Raw genomic sequence first — 16,737 nt, 5'->3', positions numbered from 1 at the left:
TGGTCTGCAGGCAGGCCAGGTTAGCACCCAGACTCTTCTACGACGAAGCCATGCTGTTGTTATAGCTGCAGTATGTGGTTTTGCATTGTCCTGCTGAAATAAACAAGGCCTTCCCTGAAATAGACGTTGTTTGGAGGGAAGCATATGTTGCTCTAAAACCTTTATATACCTTTCAGCATTCACAGAGCCTTCCAAAACATGCAAGCTGCCCATACCGTATGCACTTATGCACCCCCATACCATCAGAGATGCTGGCTTTTGAACTGAACGCTGATAACATGCTGGAAGGTCTCCCTCCTCTTTAGCCCGGAGGACACGGCGTCCGTGATTTCCAACAAGAATGTCAAATTTGGACTCGTCTGACCATAAAACACTATTCCACTTTGAAATAGTCCATTTTAAATGAGCCTTGGCCCACAGGACACGACAGCGCTTCTGGACCATGTTCACATATGGCTTCCTTTTTGCATGATAGAGCTTTAGTTGGCATCTGCTGATGGCACGGCGGATTGTGTTTACCGACAGTGGTTTCTGAAAGTATTACTGGGCCCATTTAGTAATGTCATTGACACAATCATGCCGATGAGTGATGCAGTGTCGTCTGAGAGCCCGAAGACCACGGGCATCCAATAAAGGTCTCCGGCCTTGTCCCTTACGCACAGAGATTTCTCCAGTTTCTCTGAATCTTTTGATGATTTTAAGCACTGTAGATGATGAGATTTGCAAAGCCTTTGCAATTTGACGTTGAGGAACATTGTTTTCCACAATTTTTTTACGCAGTCTTTCACAGATTGGAGAGCCTCTGCCCATCTTTACTTCTGAGAGACTCTGCTTCTCTAAGACAAAGCTTTTATAGCTAATCATGTTACAGACCTGATATCAATTAACTTAATTAATCACTAGATGTTCTCCCAGCTGAATCTTTTCAAAACTGCTTGCTTTTTTAGCCATTTGTTGCCCCCGTGCCAACTTTTTTGAGACCTGTAGCAGGCATTAAATTTTAAATGAGCTAATTAAGTGGATAAAAGTGTAAAATTTCTCAGTTTAAACATTTGCTACGTTATCTATGTTCTATTGTGAATAAAATATTGGCTCATGTGATTTGAAATTCCTTTAGTTTTCATTTTATTAAAATTTAAAAAACGTCCCAACTTTTCCGGAATTCGGGTTGTACTTTATTTTGACTGCATATCCTTTTACAGTGTTTGTAAAAAACATTTATATTTATCCTGTACAAATATCCTTAAAACAAATTTTCCTTGATTGCCTCTGAAATTAGTATTAGTTTGCCTACATTCATACAGTCAATAAACTGTTGTAAAAGCACCTTATGGTTCCTTTAACAGTAAATGGTAAACTTTGAATGCAAGGTTGAGAGATTGAACTATTGAGATGATAATACTGAACATGTATACAGAATGTAGAAATACACACAGTGCATTTAATATAATTACAGTAATGCTTATAATGAGAGCAGATGCTCTTTATACTGGAGTGTTATTTGAGTTGCATTGTCTGCTTTCTGTCCTCAACGAGGCAATTACTTGCATGCAAAAATGACAATATGAAACAATACAACAAAATTAAATATAACTTTACAAATATTACACAATAAAAAGTGCAATAATTCTAAACTATTGTACCAATATCCTCATTTCTAAAACAGTGGAATTGTGCTCCTCAATTATCACGTTGTCTCAGGTGTGACCTGAGCAAGATAATCACCGGTAAAAATGATGGTGTATGAACATCTTCAGAAGGAGATAAGCTGTTTTATAGCAGTAACACAACACTACTGCGTCCACATAAAGAGGCACAGAGCTGACATAGCAAGATGAGATTCTGCTTGAAATGTTTTCGAGCCTGCAATTTTTTCTTTTTTATTCAGGACTCACACGCAATAGTGTATGTTATAGCAGGTGATCCCTTCATTTCAGAGTAATCTCTTATCAACTCACTGTAAAAGTAGAGGTAAATGAATTGGAAGACAGAGGGAAAGCAGTTTGTAAGAGCTACAAAATATCATTTTCAAATTCGCTGGGTTCTTGGGCGGTCTCGGAGACGATGTCAGCCTTTACCGGATGTGATGGCTCTACAGAGATTTCTCCTTTTGACTTTTCATGGCTTTCAAAGCTAATGTTGTCATATGTAGCTTTGCCGTTGAGTTCCATTTCTTTGGCTTTCTTCTCTTGCATCTGCAGCAGAACTGCGTTGTTCACACCAGGACCTGAGCAACACAGACAGATGATTTTGATAAGTTTTGTTTAATCAAACCATTTTATAATACACCAGATTTTATTCGGTTGGTTCAAGTGTCTGGAATTGAATTGAACAAACCGAATAAAATCTGTGAAAAAAATAGTGCTTGATACATAGTCTTTTATTGTTAACTAAAATTTTACTTAATATTTTTATTGTAATTAAATAAAAGTAATTGAAATAAAGCTGAAATAGAATAAAATTCAAATATGAGATGGAAAAAACCTGAACAAGTTAATGAACTTGAAGTTAAGGTACTAAAATTACTGAATTATTTAAAATACATTTAAAATGAAAATATTAAAATGAACACTACTTTAACATTATAATAAATACTACCATAGTATATCAATAATACAAAAATAACTGATTATGTGGCAATGTACTTATATTAAACAACTCATATACTCTCTTGCAGTATTTTTAAATAACACTTCAAATTGTAGAATGCTACATTGTTTCCTCATATGTTGCATTTATTTCATCAAGTAGATTGTGGTAATGTCAACTAAATGTGACCTTGGACCACAAAACCAGTCTTAAGTGTACATTTTTTGAAATTGAGATCTATACATACAACTATTTGAATATCTTGAATCTGAGGCTGAAAAAAAATCTAAATACTGAGAAAATCGCCTTTAAAGTTGTCCAAATGAATTCTTAGCAATGCATAATACTAATTATAAAATTAAGTTTTGATATATTTATGGTAGGAAATTTACAAAATATCTTCATGGAACATGATCTTTACTTAATATCTTAATGATTTTTGGGATAAAGGAAAAATCGATAATTTTGGTGTTATTCGATGTTATTTTGGCTATTGCTAAAAATATACCCAAGCGAATTAAGACTGGTTTTGTGGTCCAGGAACACAAATAACATTTCCTTCTCTTTCAGCATATTGGACTATATAAACAAATTGCATCAGCTTTTCTTTTTTCTTCCTTTACGGATGAACTGACATGTCTGATGCCTCCCTCTTCCTTATCTGTTCTTACTGGATGTTTCCTGTATATTTCTCATTGTCTGTGTTTTCAGATTTGAAATGCAATACACATTTTTGGTCATTAGTTTTATTTTTCGTGTGTAGTTTTTGTGTTAAACCTTTTACATTTTGGCTGACTGACAATTTTGAATTTGCGTTTTGGGATATGAATTTGCTCACCTGTTCCAAATGTACACGTTGCACACTGCAAAACCAGTGCAATTACAATACTTTATTACAATTTTAACTAGTCTCTTAGAACCTAAACTCTTTGGGATTGAGCACCATGTGCATAAAGACTGCATGTCTTTATAATCATGCAACATACCGAAGAAACTGAGCAGCACGGGCAGAAATATGAGGCCGTGGGCCATGCCAAGCAGAGTGATGACCAGATTGAGTCTGAAGAAGAAGATCTGGATGAGCTGTGCTTTAGCTAATGCCAACACCACTATTCCAGGTAGATTGGTCATCGCAACTCCAGCAAACACCTGGGAAAGAGAACACACACACACTCATGAAACAACACGACAACTAATGCATAACTGAGGAAGATTCAACATGTTTGCTGTGGTACTCACTGCACTGCCCATGTTAGCTGTGGCTTCCTTTGCCCTTTCCACCTTCGTGGGTTGAATACTGAGCGCAAATGAGCGTGTTAAATGAGACACAAACTCTACCGATATACCAACGGCCTGAAAAACAAACCCACAGTGAGATGAGAATGTTATAGATCATTCCTGACTACTTTTATGAGCTGCAAACATGCAGACCGTAAGGTGTTTTTCTGAACAACTCACCGTCACAAGGTTGATAAGTGACACAGCATTGAAGTCAATGCCCCACAACGTCATGACACCAACCGTATCCACAGTGATCATCACTATGGTGAGCAGGTTCAGAAAGCCTGATCTGAAGTCCATGCCGAGCAGGATACAACACACCACGAATGTGGGGAGCAGACACACGCCGATGTTGAACAAACCCTCGTTCACGATGGTCAGATACTGCTCGTAATACACGTACGTCACACTGCAAAATAAAAGATCATAGAATCATGCAGCGCTCAGAGATTTTTGATCCCGGGTCCTCTTTCTAGTCTAACATATTCATTTATTGCGCATGTACTTTTACTTGTATAAAGAACTATTATTTTAGTGTTTCTTTGGCCATATTTTATCTTGCAAAAAATAAGTCTACTTTTGTTTAGGTGTGAACTCAACGTAATGTTTCTGGACACACAATTCCATGTTATTTGCAATTAAATGAAAACATATTATAGTTTATATACACGTTAAACACAATTGGTTGAACTTAAGAGAGCTTTTTGACATAAGTAGGACTTAAGTGCATCTTTTAATGGAATTTCATAATTGTTTCTATTTGAAATATAGTTAAAGCAATTGACAAAAGTACTGAATAAACTCAAATATAATTTATTTCTATTGAACATGTAAGTCATGTATATTTGTAATTACACACCTGTAATGAAGTTGCAATTTTTAATATTTAAATAGTCTTTTGTTTAATATATTTTCTCTAAGTAGAGTTTATTAAACAATATACTTTTTAGATTTTAAGTACACTACAAAATGCTCATTAGATTTTAAGTGCACTACAAAATGCTCATTCAGTTCAATTATGCGCACTTCTTTTTCACTGGTGCCACCTTTAAAATAGGTATGTGATATCCCTACTACAAAAAAAAACATATATTTTTCATCCTGTAGTTCAAAGAAAAATCTGATCTATGATGCTAGTTTGCAATTTATGAATTCAAGGACACTTTTATTCAACATGTATTCAAGGACACGTTATCTTTCAATAGTATTACATGAACTGATTATTGCTTCTTATCTTATCCGGAAGAAGAAGCAGCAAGGGTGAGAATGATAAATGTAATAAGATATGGGAGGATTAGAAGTGGACACCTACGTGTAAGGGAAGACCTCAAAGTCTTGAGAGGTGCCTGTGATGTTCCTCATGGTCATTGTGATGTTATGTGCCAGCTTTCTGGCCTTCTCTAGCGCTGCCGTGAACTCCTGCGAGTTTACCAGAGGAGTGTGATAGGCCATGAAGCGAGTCGCTGAAAAACAAAGAGATATATCAAAACCTGGAATATAGTTAGCATTTTAGCAAGTAGCGGATTTCAGTTTATGAGTAAACTAAGGTCTGTGGCTTTGTCACATTTTATTCTTTAACATAAATTACATTCATACCTCAAACATTGTGAACAAGTCATTAAATAAGGAATACAGCTACCACAAGGATCTGAGTTTACTTGCTTGACAACAACTGGTCGTTGTAGCTTAGCAGCTTTTTAGCGACATAGCTTATTTCTAGTTTCAAGAGTTGTGATATGACAGTGTTTAACTAATGTTATAGAGCAAAACATTAAAGTTTCATTCAGAAATATTAAAAACAGACTTTACTCATAAACCAGAAACTTCTGTTTTTAAATGTATGATGGAAACCAATACAAAATTGCCTACACATTGACATCATGTTCGAAAAGATCTATAGAACAGTGATTTTCAACCATTTTGACTACAAGTTTCCCCATTGTTCACAACAATATTTTAAGGCCTTATGACTTTTCCAGCTAGTCCTGATTTTCTGGAGAATTAAGGATAAGGTATATTGATAACGTTTTACAATAAGGCTGACTATTTACGTTAGTTAACTACTTTAGTTAACATGAACTAAGAATGAACAGTACTTCTACAGCATTTATTCATCTTAGTTCATGTTGAATTCAACATTTAGCTACTAATGCCTTATTAAAGTTAAAAGTTGTGCTTGTTAACATTAGTTAATTCACTGTGAATTAACATGAAGAAACAATGAACAAATGTATTTTCATTAACATTAACAAAGATTAATAAATACTGTAATAAATGTATTGTTCATTGTTTGTTCTAGTTAGTGAATACATTAACTAATGGAACCTTACTGTAAAGTGTTAACGGAATCTTTTAAAAATATGTTATGCTTTGCATAACTAAAAAAAACTATATTCATTATAAAAATGTCCAATAATGTTTTCATAGACCATTTCCAGGTCTAGAAATCATATTATTAAAATTAGGCTACTGGTTGAGAACCACTGCTAGAAGGTGAATGCATATTGTTACATAGATAGTTAATTCATGCTTCTCACCTATTATTTCCCCAGTTTCATTGTCTCTAACCACAGCTTTATCATAAGCTCCCAAACCACTGGAAATGAAACCATAATCATGAACATGTTTTATTCTAAACATTCAGTCTGTTCAGTCTTTGAGGTGGTTGTTTTTCTTACCCCTTTGGACACTGTAGGTCAGGTCTGTTGCTAAGAAAGTCTGGCAGAAATCTGTTAAAATCTTCAACACTAGGTCGCAGAACCCCATTCTGGGGTACACTCGTACACTTCTTGTTACACACGAAGAGACCCGCTGTCAAAAAAAGTCTATACTTAGTTCTCTAATAAATTTGCATTGAAACACACACACCCATAATAAACAAAAAGGTTTTATATGTTCACTGCTAAATTATGTAAAACTCTTACTCTCATTGGCAGGACAAAATTTGCCTGTATTTGGGCCAGCCGTATAGATGCGACAACATTTGGATCCAGGGTTCAGCCAATCAATATAGTCATCCACCCAGGAGGATGCTGGGATAGCCAAGTATGATCTAGAGCAATCAGCAAAATTTTAGTTTTAATCAGCAGCTTAAAAAGAAAAGTAAGTCTCACTTTAAACAAAAAAGTATGCTTTTTTTTTTTTTAGCAAAATATCAAATGAAGTGTCATCTTCAAGCAAAGTGTTCTCAAAACATAAACATGCACTTCCAATTAAAAGTTTTTTTTTCTTTTTTCTAAAAGTGATTAATACTTTTACTCAGCAAGCCAAAGACTCATTGAACTGACTGATGGGAACACAAAATATTTGGTAAAACTTTAGTATAGGGTCCAATTCTCACTAATAACTAGTTGCTTATTAGCATGTCTATTATTAACATATTAGCTGTTTATTAGTGCTTATAAAGTACATATAATGCATGACATCCATAATCCTACCCAATACTCTAAACTTAACAACTACTTTATAAACTATTAATAAGCAGCAAATTAGGAGTTAATTGAGGCAAAAGTCATAGTTAATGGTTAGTTAATAGTGAGAACTGGACCTTAAAATAAAGTGTGACCAAAGATTTTTTTTACAGTACATTGTTACAAAATGTGAATGCTGTTCTTTTGAACTTTATATTCATCAAAGAATCCTAAAAAAAAAAATCTAATTTTCACAAAATATTAAACAGCACAACTGCTTCCAACATTGATAATAATAAGTAATAATTATTGAGTGCCAAGTTAGCATTAGTGCAGGATCATGTGACACTGAAGAATGTGAATAATGTTATACTGAGTAATAAGGTGATACTAAGACTTACCGCTCAGGGTACTCGGTGGCGTACCGGATCTTCTGGGTGAAAGAGAACGGGTCACATCCCACACTGGAACACACTGCATTTATGCCCTCCTCACTGTTGAAATTGAACCCTCTGGTCGTGATGAAATAAGTGGGCACACCAACCTCAAAATACTTATAGAGGTATGCAAAGTAGTCCAACATGTAGGAGTCCTGAAAGAGAGAACGTCAACACTCTAACTTAACATTCAATAACTGAAAGTTTGCATTTTGGCATAATTGGTCATTTTTATTGGCAGGCAAGTAGAGTAAATTTGTGTACTTACAGATGGCATGGCCAGTTCCTGATTTAATCCCACTTTTACATGGAACAAGAGGAACACACAGGCACAGAATGACGCAAGGAACACCACCATCTAAGAGAACGAGGCATAATAAGATTAAACTATTAATCTGTTAATATAAAAGCTTATAAAGGACAGAAAATATCTCATTTACAATCATAATATCAACAATTGGTCACTTTTAGCTACATTTACTAGTTTTATATTGTAAATGTATATTTATTGGAATAAAATGTCTTCCTTTATTCTGTTAAAGTTTTATATAAAACTTGTATTTGTATTTTATGCATTTATGAAGCAAAATGGTTGGCTGAGTTAAAACTTATGCTAAGGACAACTAAGGTACAAAATTAAAGTACAACAGTACAAAATGTAAATAAAAAGAAAAAAAAAATAGATGTTTTATTATTATTTTTTAATTATTATATTAAATGTATTACTTTTATTTTCATATTTTATTGGAAGACATTTGAAAATCAGTAATTCACTATATATGGATTTTCCAACTTTTCCAAGTTTCATGTGAAAAGAGAAATGATCTTGAAATCTGTTGGTCAATAAGAATCCCCCCTGGGACATACAAGTGCTTCTAATTGAAGAAACAGGCTAATACCATTATTGGTGAAGTAGGAACGTACCACTAATACCCTGCTGACAGGGTTGAGCAGTGCAGGGGCATAGTACTTTTTCATAAATGGGAGCAGGACACCCTGGTTGGGTTCGGATGGGTGTGGAGTTTTCACAGTAACGCAGCATGCTATCTCACAGCGGTTTGCATCTTGACGCCTAGCATCAATTGAGAGCAGAGCCACAAAGGCAGTCATCTGTAGAATGAAGTCCATGAGCACAGCCAGTGCAGCGTACAGGGCAAAAGACTTCACCGCTGGCATAGTGCTCAAAGCACCTGCAAAGAGACAGTAAAGGTGTGTTTAATCAGCTGTATATATGTTTCCTTATAGATGGAATTAATCTGAACCCACCAACTGCATTCAATATGACTCAGTCAGGTGCCGAAAGTACATTATTGGCTGTACTATACATGAATCTTTCTTTAATTAGGATGGTGCATATCTACTGCATCATGTCTCGCTGACATACACAAGTGAGCAACGGTCAGGCAATATAATAAATATTCCAGTAGGAGATTCTCACCCAGGAAGAAACAAACGGATTCAGACAAACTGCAAAGCAGCATGCTGGGAGCCACATTCCCAAGAACTCTCCCAATCTGTTCCTCCCTCTTCTCTCCTGGTATGCGCATATCTCTCTGATAGAGATTAAATACAGAAAGCAAGCATGTTTTATGAAATTATAGCAATAGTGGTAGTGACATACAGCAATATATTAAAGTTCTAAAAAACACACTACCATTCAAATAATTTTATACAATTATAATTATATAATTTTTTTTGTGTGATCTGTATCTACTGTCACTTTTGATTTATTTAACTGCTGAATAAAAGTATTAATTTATTTTCAAAAAAATCTTACTACCCCAAACTTTTGAATGGTAGAGTAGAATGGTGACTAAGAAAAGTGAGTTTAGAGCAACCTACGGTGTGATTATAGCTGACCCTAGAATGTCAGAAAGGCAAGCAACAAAAAAAGAAGAAAACTCAATAAACTTAACAAACCTGATATTCCAGAACTAAAATGAAGATGTTATCAGCTCCCACAGCAAGCACAAGGAAGGGTACGACCTGCAGAATGACCAGTGAGGACGGAATCCCAATCCAGGCATAGAAACCCATTGAGGCCATGACAGAGCAGCCAACCACCAGAATACCACCCAGTCCCACCAAGAACTTTGAGTCTACCTATGAAAACAATAATAGCACCTTGTCAAAACAGGCCAAAGGGTAGCTCATCTGAGATACTTCTGAATGTATTTCATCTAAAAATATGTTCTTCTTTTTCTTTTTCTTCTTCTTCTAATAATAATTATAATAATACAATTTACTTATCAGCTCTTTATAGCACTCAATGACAACACTTTTATTAAACTTTTATAATTATTATAAATGACACTTTTACGACCTAATTTCATAAATAGTCTGTAATATTTAGCAATATTTAAAAGGACCATTTTAAAAAGATCAAAAATCACAAATTTTTTAAAGAGTTAAACATTTTAAAAACGGTTACAATTTATATCAGATGCATATTAATATCCATGGTATTGTTAATAAAATAAATAATTATAACTAATAACATCTCTATATATTTTTAATTGATAACTATTTTATTTAAGAAAGTATTGATTTGATTGCTCAGAAACATGCTGGAGTTTCCCCTTTATTTTAAGAAAATAATTGTTTCCTTCTTTATTCCCATTATCAGAAATGAGGAAATTCCCAGCAAGCCATCAAGCACTCTGTTACGCACTCACCAGGATACGCTTACAGGATGAATATTCCCCGAGCGCCACGGCTATGTAGAGGAAGATGACAGCATAGCTTATCATGAATATGGGGATATCCTCTGCAGTCGTTCTGTTAATCTCATCCTCCAGAGACCTCTGCAGAGCACCAGACAGGTCCATTATGAGACTGCAAACACTGACATTTTGATCATTACAGCATATGGCCAACCGAGTCTCACCTCAGCCATGTAGGCAAATGTGAAGTTTGTGTTTGGGTTTTTCTGGTATTCCTGCACAATTTCCAGGAACCTTTGTTCCCACTCTTCAGCCACCTTGAATTTAACATCAGTTCGTGCATAATTGTTCAGAGAGAAGGTGAGGATCAGGGCTTCAGCAGTGATGTATTCCTCATCTAAATAATAAAAAAAAAAGTTATGGAAAGTCAAAGTCAGTCCAGTGAATCTTTAAGATAATGGTGAAATGTTAGCCAACAGATACGTGTCTTACTCTCATATCCTCCTACAGCCAGGAAGGGGAAGACAGGGCCTCCATAGTCTGCCATACAACTCATGCCAAGAGCTGTGATGTCTTTAAATGATAAGGGAGAGCTGTGGGAAAGCATAATATATGGATTTTATGTGTGATGTTTTACAAGAATAACTGAGTAACTTACATTTTAGACACAATATTGGCAGTAATTTTGTCTATTTTATCACCAGTGAAAACACTTCCAATCAATAGATAGCATTTTGTTCTTGTTTGAATCAGCTTTTTAGAACAATGTAGTTGGTTGAGTGAATGATTCAATGACTCTCCAATGAACACAGTAAACGATTTCAAAATAGCATTCTCTTACCATTACTTTTATTATTATAGTAGAATTATTATTGTATACTATAGGAACCAGTCACTGGCTGTGTCTAAATAGACATACTTCCCTACTATATAGTAAACATTATGTGAAAAGTGTAATATGTTCGAGTTCACAGTATTCATAAACCAGCAGGCACAAAGTATATTATTGCCTGGATAACCTACCATGGAAGAGACAGTTTACATTATACTGACAACAGGAAGAATGTACATCCGGATTGCATTCATAAGGCGCACATTCAATTTTTACATTCGCAAAGGTACAAATTAGTCAAAACAAGTAGACTACCTACTTAAAATTTTGAATGGAGCCTATCACACTAGCATACTTGTTTTCTAATCTTACTATTTCTCACATATAAAGCCTTTATGTAGATTTTATATTAGTACACTAGCCTAACAGTATGCTACAAATTCCAAAATGAGCCTGTTCTTATTTTGTTCCTGAATGAATTATGTTATTGAACCAATTGGTGAGCAAATTATTCAGCTACTCACTCATAAAGAGTCACTTGTCACCATCTACTGGCTTAACAATGTAACCTACAACCTTTCTGCCTGAAAATTTTTGAAATCCCCGCATGCAAACTCAGACTTGCTGAGTAAGTCATAAAAACAGTGAAAAGTCCCAGTTGTGATTGGAACACAAACTGTTCAATGGAACTTCAAAAAGTTGGAAACATCTTGGTGCAGTCTCAAATGTTAGGAAACGCGACATCTAGAGATATATGTTTCACTTACTTTACGCAGTAGATGAAATGGTCCCTCCAATCCACCTCCTTAGTCACGCCGAGCTCTGTCATGTTTGCTTTGGCGTTCAGGTTGTCCATGCTGTTTTGGAAGTATTGTGGTAGACTGTTGACAGCGCAGTCTGTTAAAGAGGGGTTGTTTGGATTGAGTGGTGCATAGCAAACATCTTTAAGGCTTGCAGTGCGGTTTAGTTCATCTGACCAGAATTCAATTGCTTGGATTCTCTGCTGAAGCTCCAACAGCTCAATGATCAAATCTGCGTGAAAAAACAAACCCCATATATTTTACTATGACTGAAACTTAAGCATCGCTGCATAAAACACTGATGACTACATGCTTATGACAAAAACATAAATGTCAGTTAATGCTCTTGATATTAAAATTCCTTATCCTTTACGTAAGCTACACTTCCAAACTTCAGCCTTACATTGGTTCTCTTGGTAGCATAAAAAAGTTAGAGCTTTGGATGAGTTATATTTATAGAAAACTAGATATGGCTGCTTTGAAACTGCTTAATGAAGCTTTGAAACATGTACAAATCTTTTGTATCGAATCAGTGTTTCGGAGCACAAATCAAACTGGCAATGTCAGTTTTAATGACAAAAACCTGTGTAGCCTATAATAGAAAAAATAAGAGTAAAAATTAAGCTCAATACACACAAAACACACACACAAAACAAGAACTAGTATAAAGTAATGGAAGAATAATAGAATTCCAATAGCTAAATAACTAATGGACAGATCCAAGTCCTTGCTCTATTTTTTTTTTTTTTTTACGATAATCAATTGTCTATTACTATAATCAGTTTTTCTTGGATGAGGATACTGAAAAAACATACTATTGCTACTTCTGTTACATTGTGAAAGTAGATCTTTCATGACTAGATAATTTGGACAACAACACAGATTTTTTTTATTTGACCGAAAATGTGAAATATGAGGTAATATCACCTTTAGAGATGATGCCACTGAAGTTCTGTTCACCAAAGAGTAAGGAGTCATAGTAGTGACTGGGCCTGTCCGGAGCGGTCAGGATCAGTTGATTGGTGCGGTAAAATGGATCAAAGTTTGCATCGTGGAAGGCCTTCTCACGCATGGCACGACTTTGGGGCGCTGACCAGAGCTGGACAGGATCTGTGGTGAGTTCTATGTCTTTTATTCCCACTGCGAATGCCAACACAACCACCAGGCAGACTGGTAGCACTATCAGAGGATATTGAGCCATTATGGTTCCCCAGGTCTGGAAAAGAGATCCCAGGAATTCCTGAGTGGCAAGACTGGCTTTATCAGAGCATGAAACATCTTTAGGACTGATTTTACGTCCAATCTCATTTTCATTTTGGTCCTTGGTGTTCTTGCCCTTCCGAGCGCCCTTTGACTTTTGGCAGTGGATGGAGTACTCAACAATTATGTAACACATAAGAAGGAGAAAGATGCAGGAGAAGACTGTGATGGAGATGACAAGGACACCATCTAGTCGACCAATCATGAATGGTTTAGGTAAAGGCGGTGGCTGTGGAACAGCTGGACAGGATTGTTCGCAGTCCTGACAGGAACAGGCCTCGCCACCTGTTGGGGTCGTCTCGTTACAATTCAATGCTGTTCCTGCAAACAGAACCGCTCCTGGTGGGAGTCCAGCGGTCTGACCGTCTGGCAAAAGCTTGAAGTTAATATCCAGAGGTGCCAGTCCATTGCTCGAGTCACCCTGGAAATCTAACCAGCGTTGTGGCGTACACAGCGTTGCACCATAGCGCCCACACATCGTGGCAATGGCGTAGCCTCCGGTGGCTGGGATTCGTACGTTTTTGCAGGACCTAAACGATGCATCTGAGAAGCTGGTAGATACATAAGCCTCGTAACCCACCACAGCTTCCTTAACCATGCCAGCCGGTTGAGTGATGTTTGCAGTTTTCGTAATTTTTAAAATCTGACTTTGGTTGGGACTGCAGGTGGTGGCGCAGTGTATATGCGCAAAGTTGTCGGCGCAGGACGGGCAGCGGATCAGAACTGCTTTGGACAACGTCAAGCTGCTCTGTAGAGCACTGAGCTGTCTGATGGAGCAGCAGGCCAGTGTTTTACCCTCACCATGGGCCAACATCGGGCACACGGATTTAAAAAGTTCATAGTGGTCTCCTGTCACATTCACGGCTTTTCTGTAGTCCTTACAAGGTACCCTAGGGGGGATAAGAGCCCCCTCCACTGCAGGGTTTAGGCCACAGTCCTCATAAAATGAGCAGTAGCCTGGTTCATGCTGAGCACCTGTGAGAAACTGCAATAAACAGATATACAACAGAAACATAAAGATATATTAAAATACTTCTCACAGTATCTTATAGATCTGTAATATTGAATCTTACGCACATCTCAGAACTCAATAATAATTTTTCTTTTAATTCAGATTTTTACAGCTTTTTATAATATTATAATTATTTAGATTAATACTTTTACTACATTTTCCAAGTCTGGAATATTTTCAAATTCTCTTCCATGACTGTGGAGGCCTGGGAAAAGCTTAAAACATGATCATGGTTTGTGCCTAAACGTTTTCAAAGATGCATAATGCTTGTTTATTTCATGGCATTTGTCTTCTTCTGCCTGACCAACATGATCATATAAGGTCGAATTTATTTTATATTCACAAAAACTATTAACTAATACACAATAAGTAAATCTAATGATACAAATATACCACGAGAAATCTGTTTTGTATCACTGTTAAGGCCAGAAAGAAAGTGTTTAATAAAGCTAGAGATTGTAAAGTTTAGATGTATATCAATGGAAAACGTATAATGACAACTGATTTTAACCTCAGTTTAACAACTGGCAAAGCCATAGACATACATGCTTAAACCTGAAATCTTCAGTCTGCAGTCATTTGTAAATACAAATATATTTAAATATTCCATTATTGAGGAACATTTTAAACTTATTTGTAAATCAATTATGAAGCAAGTTTCACTCTGACTCATGTTATTGATTCCTGTTCCACAAATAAAGCGTGGAAAATAACTACACCGTCACAGCCAGTACCCGGACATTGCTGTTTCAACATATAAAATGAACAGTTTCACATATTTTTTCGATGATTCTGTCACTCAGAAAATGTAAACATAGATAATATGTCAAGTGAAGACCTACCGTGCAAGTAGCAAGTGTAAACAATACGGACCATGTCCAGCTCTTCATTTGGAAATGCATTTCTCTTGTTGTCTTTGCGCTTCTGTGTGAATGGAGTGTTAGTTCCAGTGGAGAGATGGAGGAAAGAGGATGTGGGGAGTTACAGGTAGCAGAGAAATCTCTGCTCTACCTCCACCTGGGCTGGTACTGTAAAGAAACAGGAGGAAATGAAAGGCTTTCTCACGCTCATTGGATAAACATAAGTGATACTGATGATGATCAGAGTCTTATCTGGCCTGATGTTTCCACCACCAACCAGAATGGACAAAAGCCAATCCAGCTCACTGATCATTAACTAGATGGGCAGACTAAATCAAAGGTGTATTACTGACGCTATAGAACTTCGAAGGAACAAAACACACCCACCAAAACCTGATAACCCCCCGATGACTCTCTTAATAAAATGTTAATTAAACTATGGTCCGCATGACTGCAAAACTTTCTTTTTTCAGTGGTGCGGTTCTTATCCGTACACAGTATATAACATAATACAGTCATTAATCTGTTTATATAGTCTATATTTTATTTTTTGCTTTGTAAAAAAAAAAAATGTTTAAAGTGTTTTTTTCTTTCTTAGAGTACTGTTACCTAACCATTTATCGATAGAGAGCCTGTTGAAATACATTCAGTCAAGACCACTGGAGAAGCTTTCATTAGCACTGAAAAACAATTCAGACAGGTAAGATTCATGACACAAGACTGAAGAAGCATGTAGGTCTTATTTGGCCATTATATTTTTCATGTTTTTAAAAAGGAGACCCTTATGCTCACCAAGGATGCATTTGTCTGGTCAAAGATTCAGTGAAAACAGTAATATTGTAAAATATTATTATAATTTAACATAACTGTGTTCTATATGAATATATTTTAAAATATAATTTATTCTTGTGATGCAAAGCTGAGTTTTCAGCATCATTACTCCAGTTTTCAGTGTCACATGATCCTTCAGAAATCATTCTAATATGATGATTTGCTATAAACATTTCTTCTTATTAACATTGTTTCAGGATTCTTTGATGAATGTAAAGTTCAATAGAACACTTATTTGAAATATAAATCTTTTTTAACAGTATAAATGTCATTAGAATCGGTCACTTTTGGTCAATTTAATTTAATTTAACTGAACAAAAATATTAATTTCTTTAAAAAAATAAAATAAATAAATAATAATATATAAACTTACCCCTAACTTTTGATTTGATTTGACATTGTATGACTTCTAACAGGACTGTTGATCACAAAAATAAATAAATAAATAAATGAATAAAATGAAAGTATGATATTATAATAAATCTAATTAATCTCACATTTCATGTCTATTGATTCTGAACATATGTGGCTTTTCCTTGGGCTTCTTGGTAGAAGCTCAAAACTAATCTACAAATAAGATATCAATTATTTGTAATGGCTGAAGGAAAAGTGTTTGCTAAAAAAATAAAAGTAAATTATTAAGGGAGCAATAAACAGTGAAAGCATCATCACTGAACAAAGCCAAAAGATTTCACAAACCGACAAATGACAACAATAAAGAGAGAAGGCAGAAACAATCGAACAAAATTGGAGGGTTTTATG

General features: G+C 35.6%; 1 protein-coding gene across 1 annotated transcript; it reads right to left on the bottom strand.

The window, feature by feature from the left end:
* Window positions 1-1,265: 1,265 nt before the first annotated feature.
* On the bottom strand, window positions 1,266-15,341 carry LOC132115479 (NPC1-like intracellular cholesterol transporter 1). The gene is made up of 19 exons (XM_059523975.1): window positions 15,127-15,341; window positions 12,940-14,257; window positions 11,980-12,244; window positions 10,873-10,973; window positions 10,605-10,777; window positions 10,393-10,521; window positions 9,638-9,820; window positions 9,156-9,270; window positions 8,642-8,907; window positions 7,986-8,075; window positions 7,682-7,872; window positions 6,795-6,922; window positions 6,549-6,681; window positions 6,408-6,466; window positions 5,183-5,333; window positions 4,048-4,279; window positions 3,829-3,942; window positions 3,576-3,738; window positions 1,266-2,227 (listed from the first exon to the last, which is right to left on the bottom strand). The coding sequence occupies exons 1-19, from the start codon at window positions 15,184-15,186 to the stop codon at window positions 2,013-2,015; spliced, it is 4,086 nt and encodes a 1,361-aa protein (XP_059379958.1). The 5' UTR covers window positions 15,187-15,341; the 3' UTR covers window positions 1,266-2,012.
* Between the last annotated feature and the right edge of the window lie 1,396 nt (window positions 15,342-16,737).

Source organism: Carassius carassius, chromosome 34 (genome assembly GCF_963082965.1).
Source record: "Carassius carassius chromosome 34, fCarCar2.1, whole genome shotgun sequence".
Lineage (NCBI taxonomy): Eukaryota > Metazoa > Chordata > Actinopteri > Cypriniformes > Cyprinidae > Carassius > Carassius carassius.
The sequence above is the reverse complement of the archived record's forward strand: the minus strand, read 5'-3'. Positions and strand labels throughout refer to the sequence as shown.

Bases quoted from the DNA above. Each gene is read 5' to 3' on its own strand.
- LOC132115479 (XM_059523975.1), bottom strand. From the start codon at position 15,186: ATGCATTTCCAAATGAAGAGCTGGACATGGTCCGTATTGTTTACACTT. The intron at 10,522-10,604 runs GTGAGACTCGGT...GGTGCTCTGCAG, and splicing joins CATTTGCCTACATGGCTGAG to AGGTCTCTGGAGGATGAGAT. The intron at 2,228-3,575 runs GTATGTTGCATG...TGTGTTGCTCAG, and splicing joins CGTGCTGCTCAGTTTCTTCG to GTCCTGGTGTGAACAACGCA.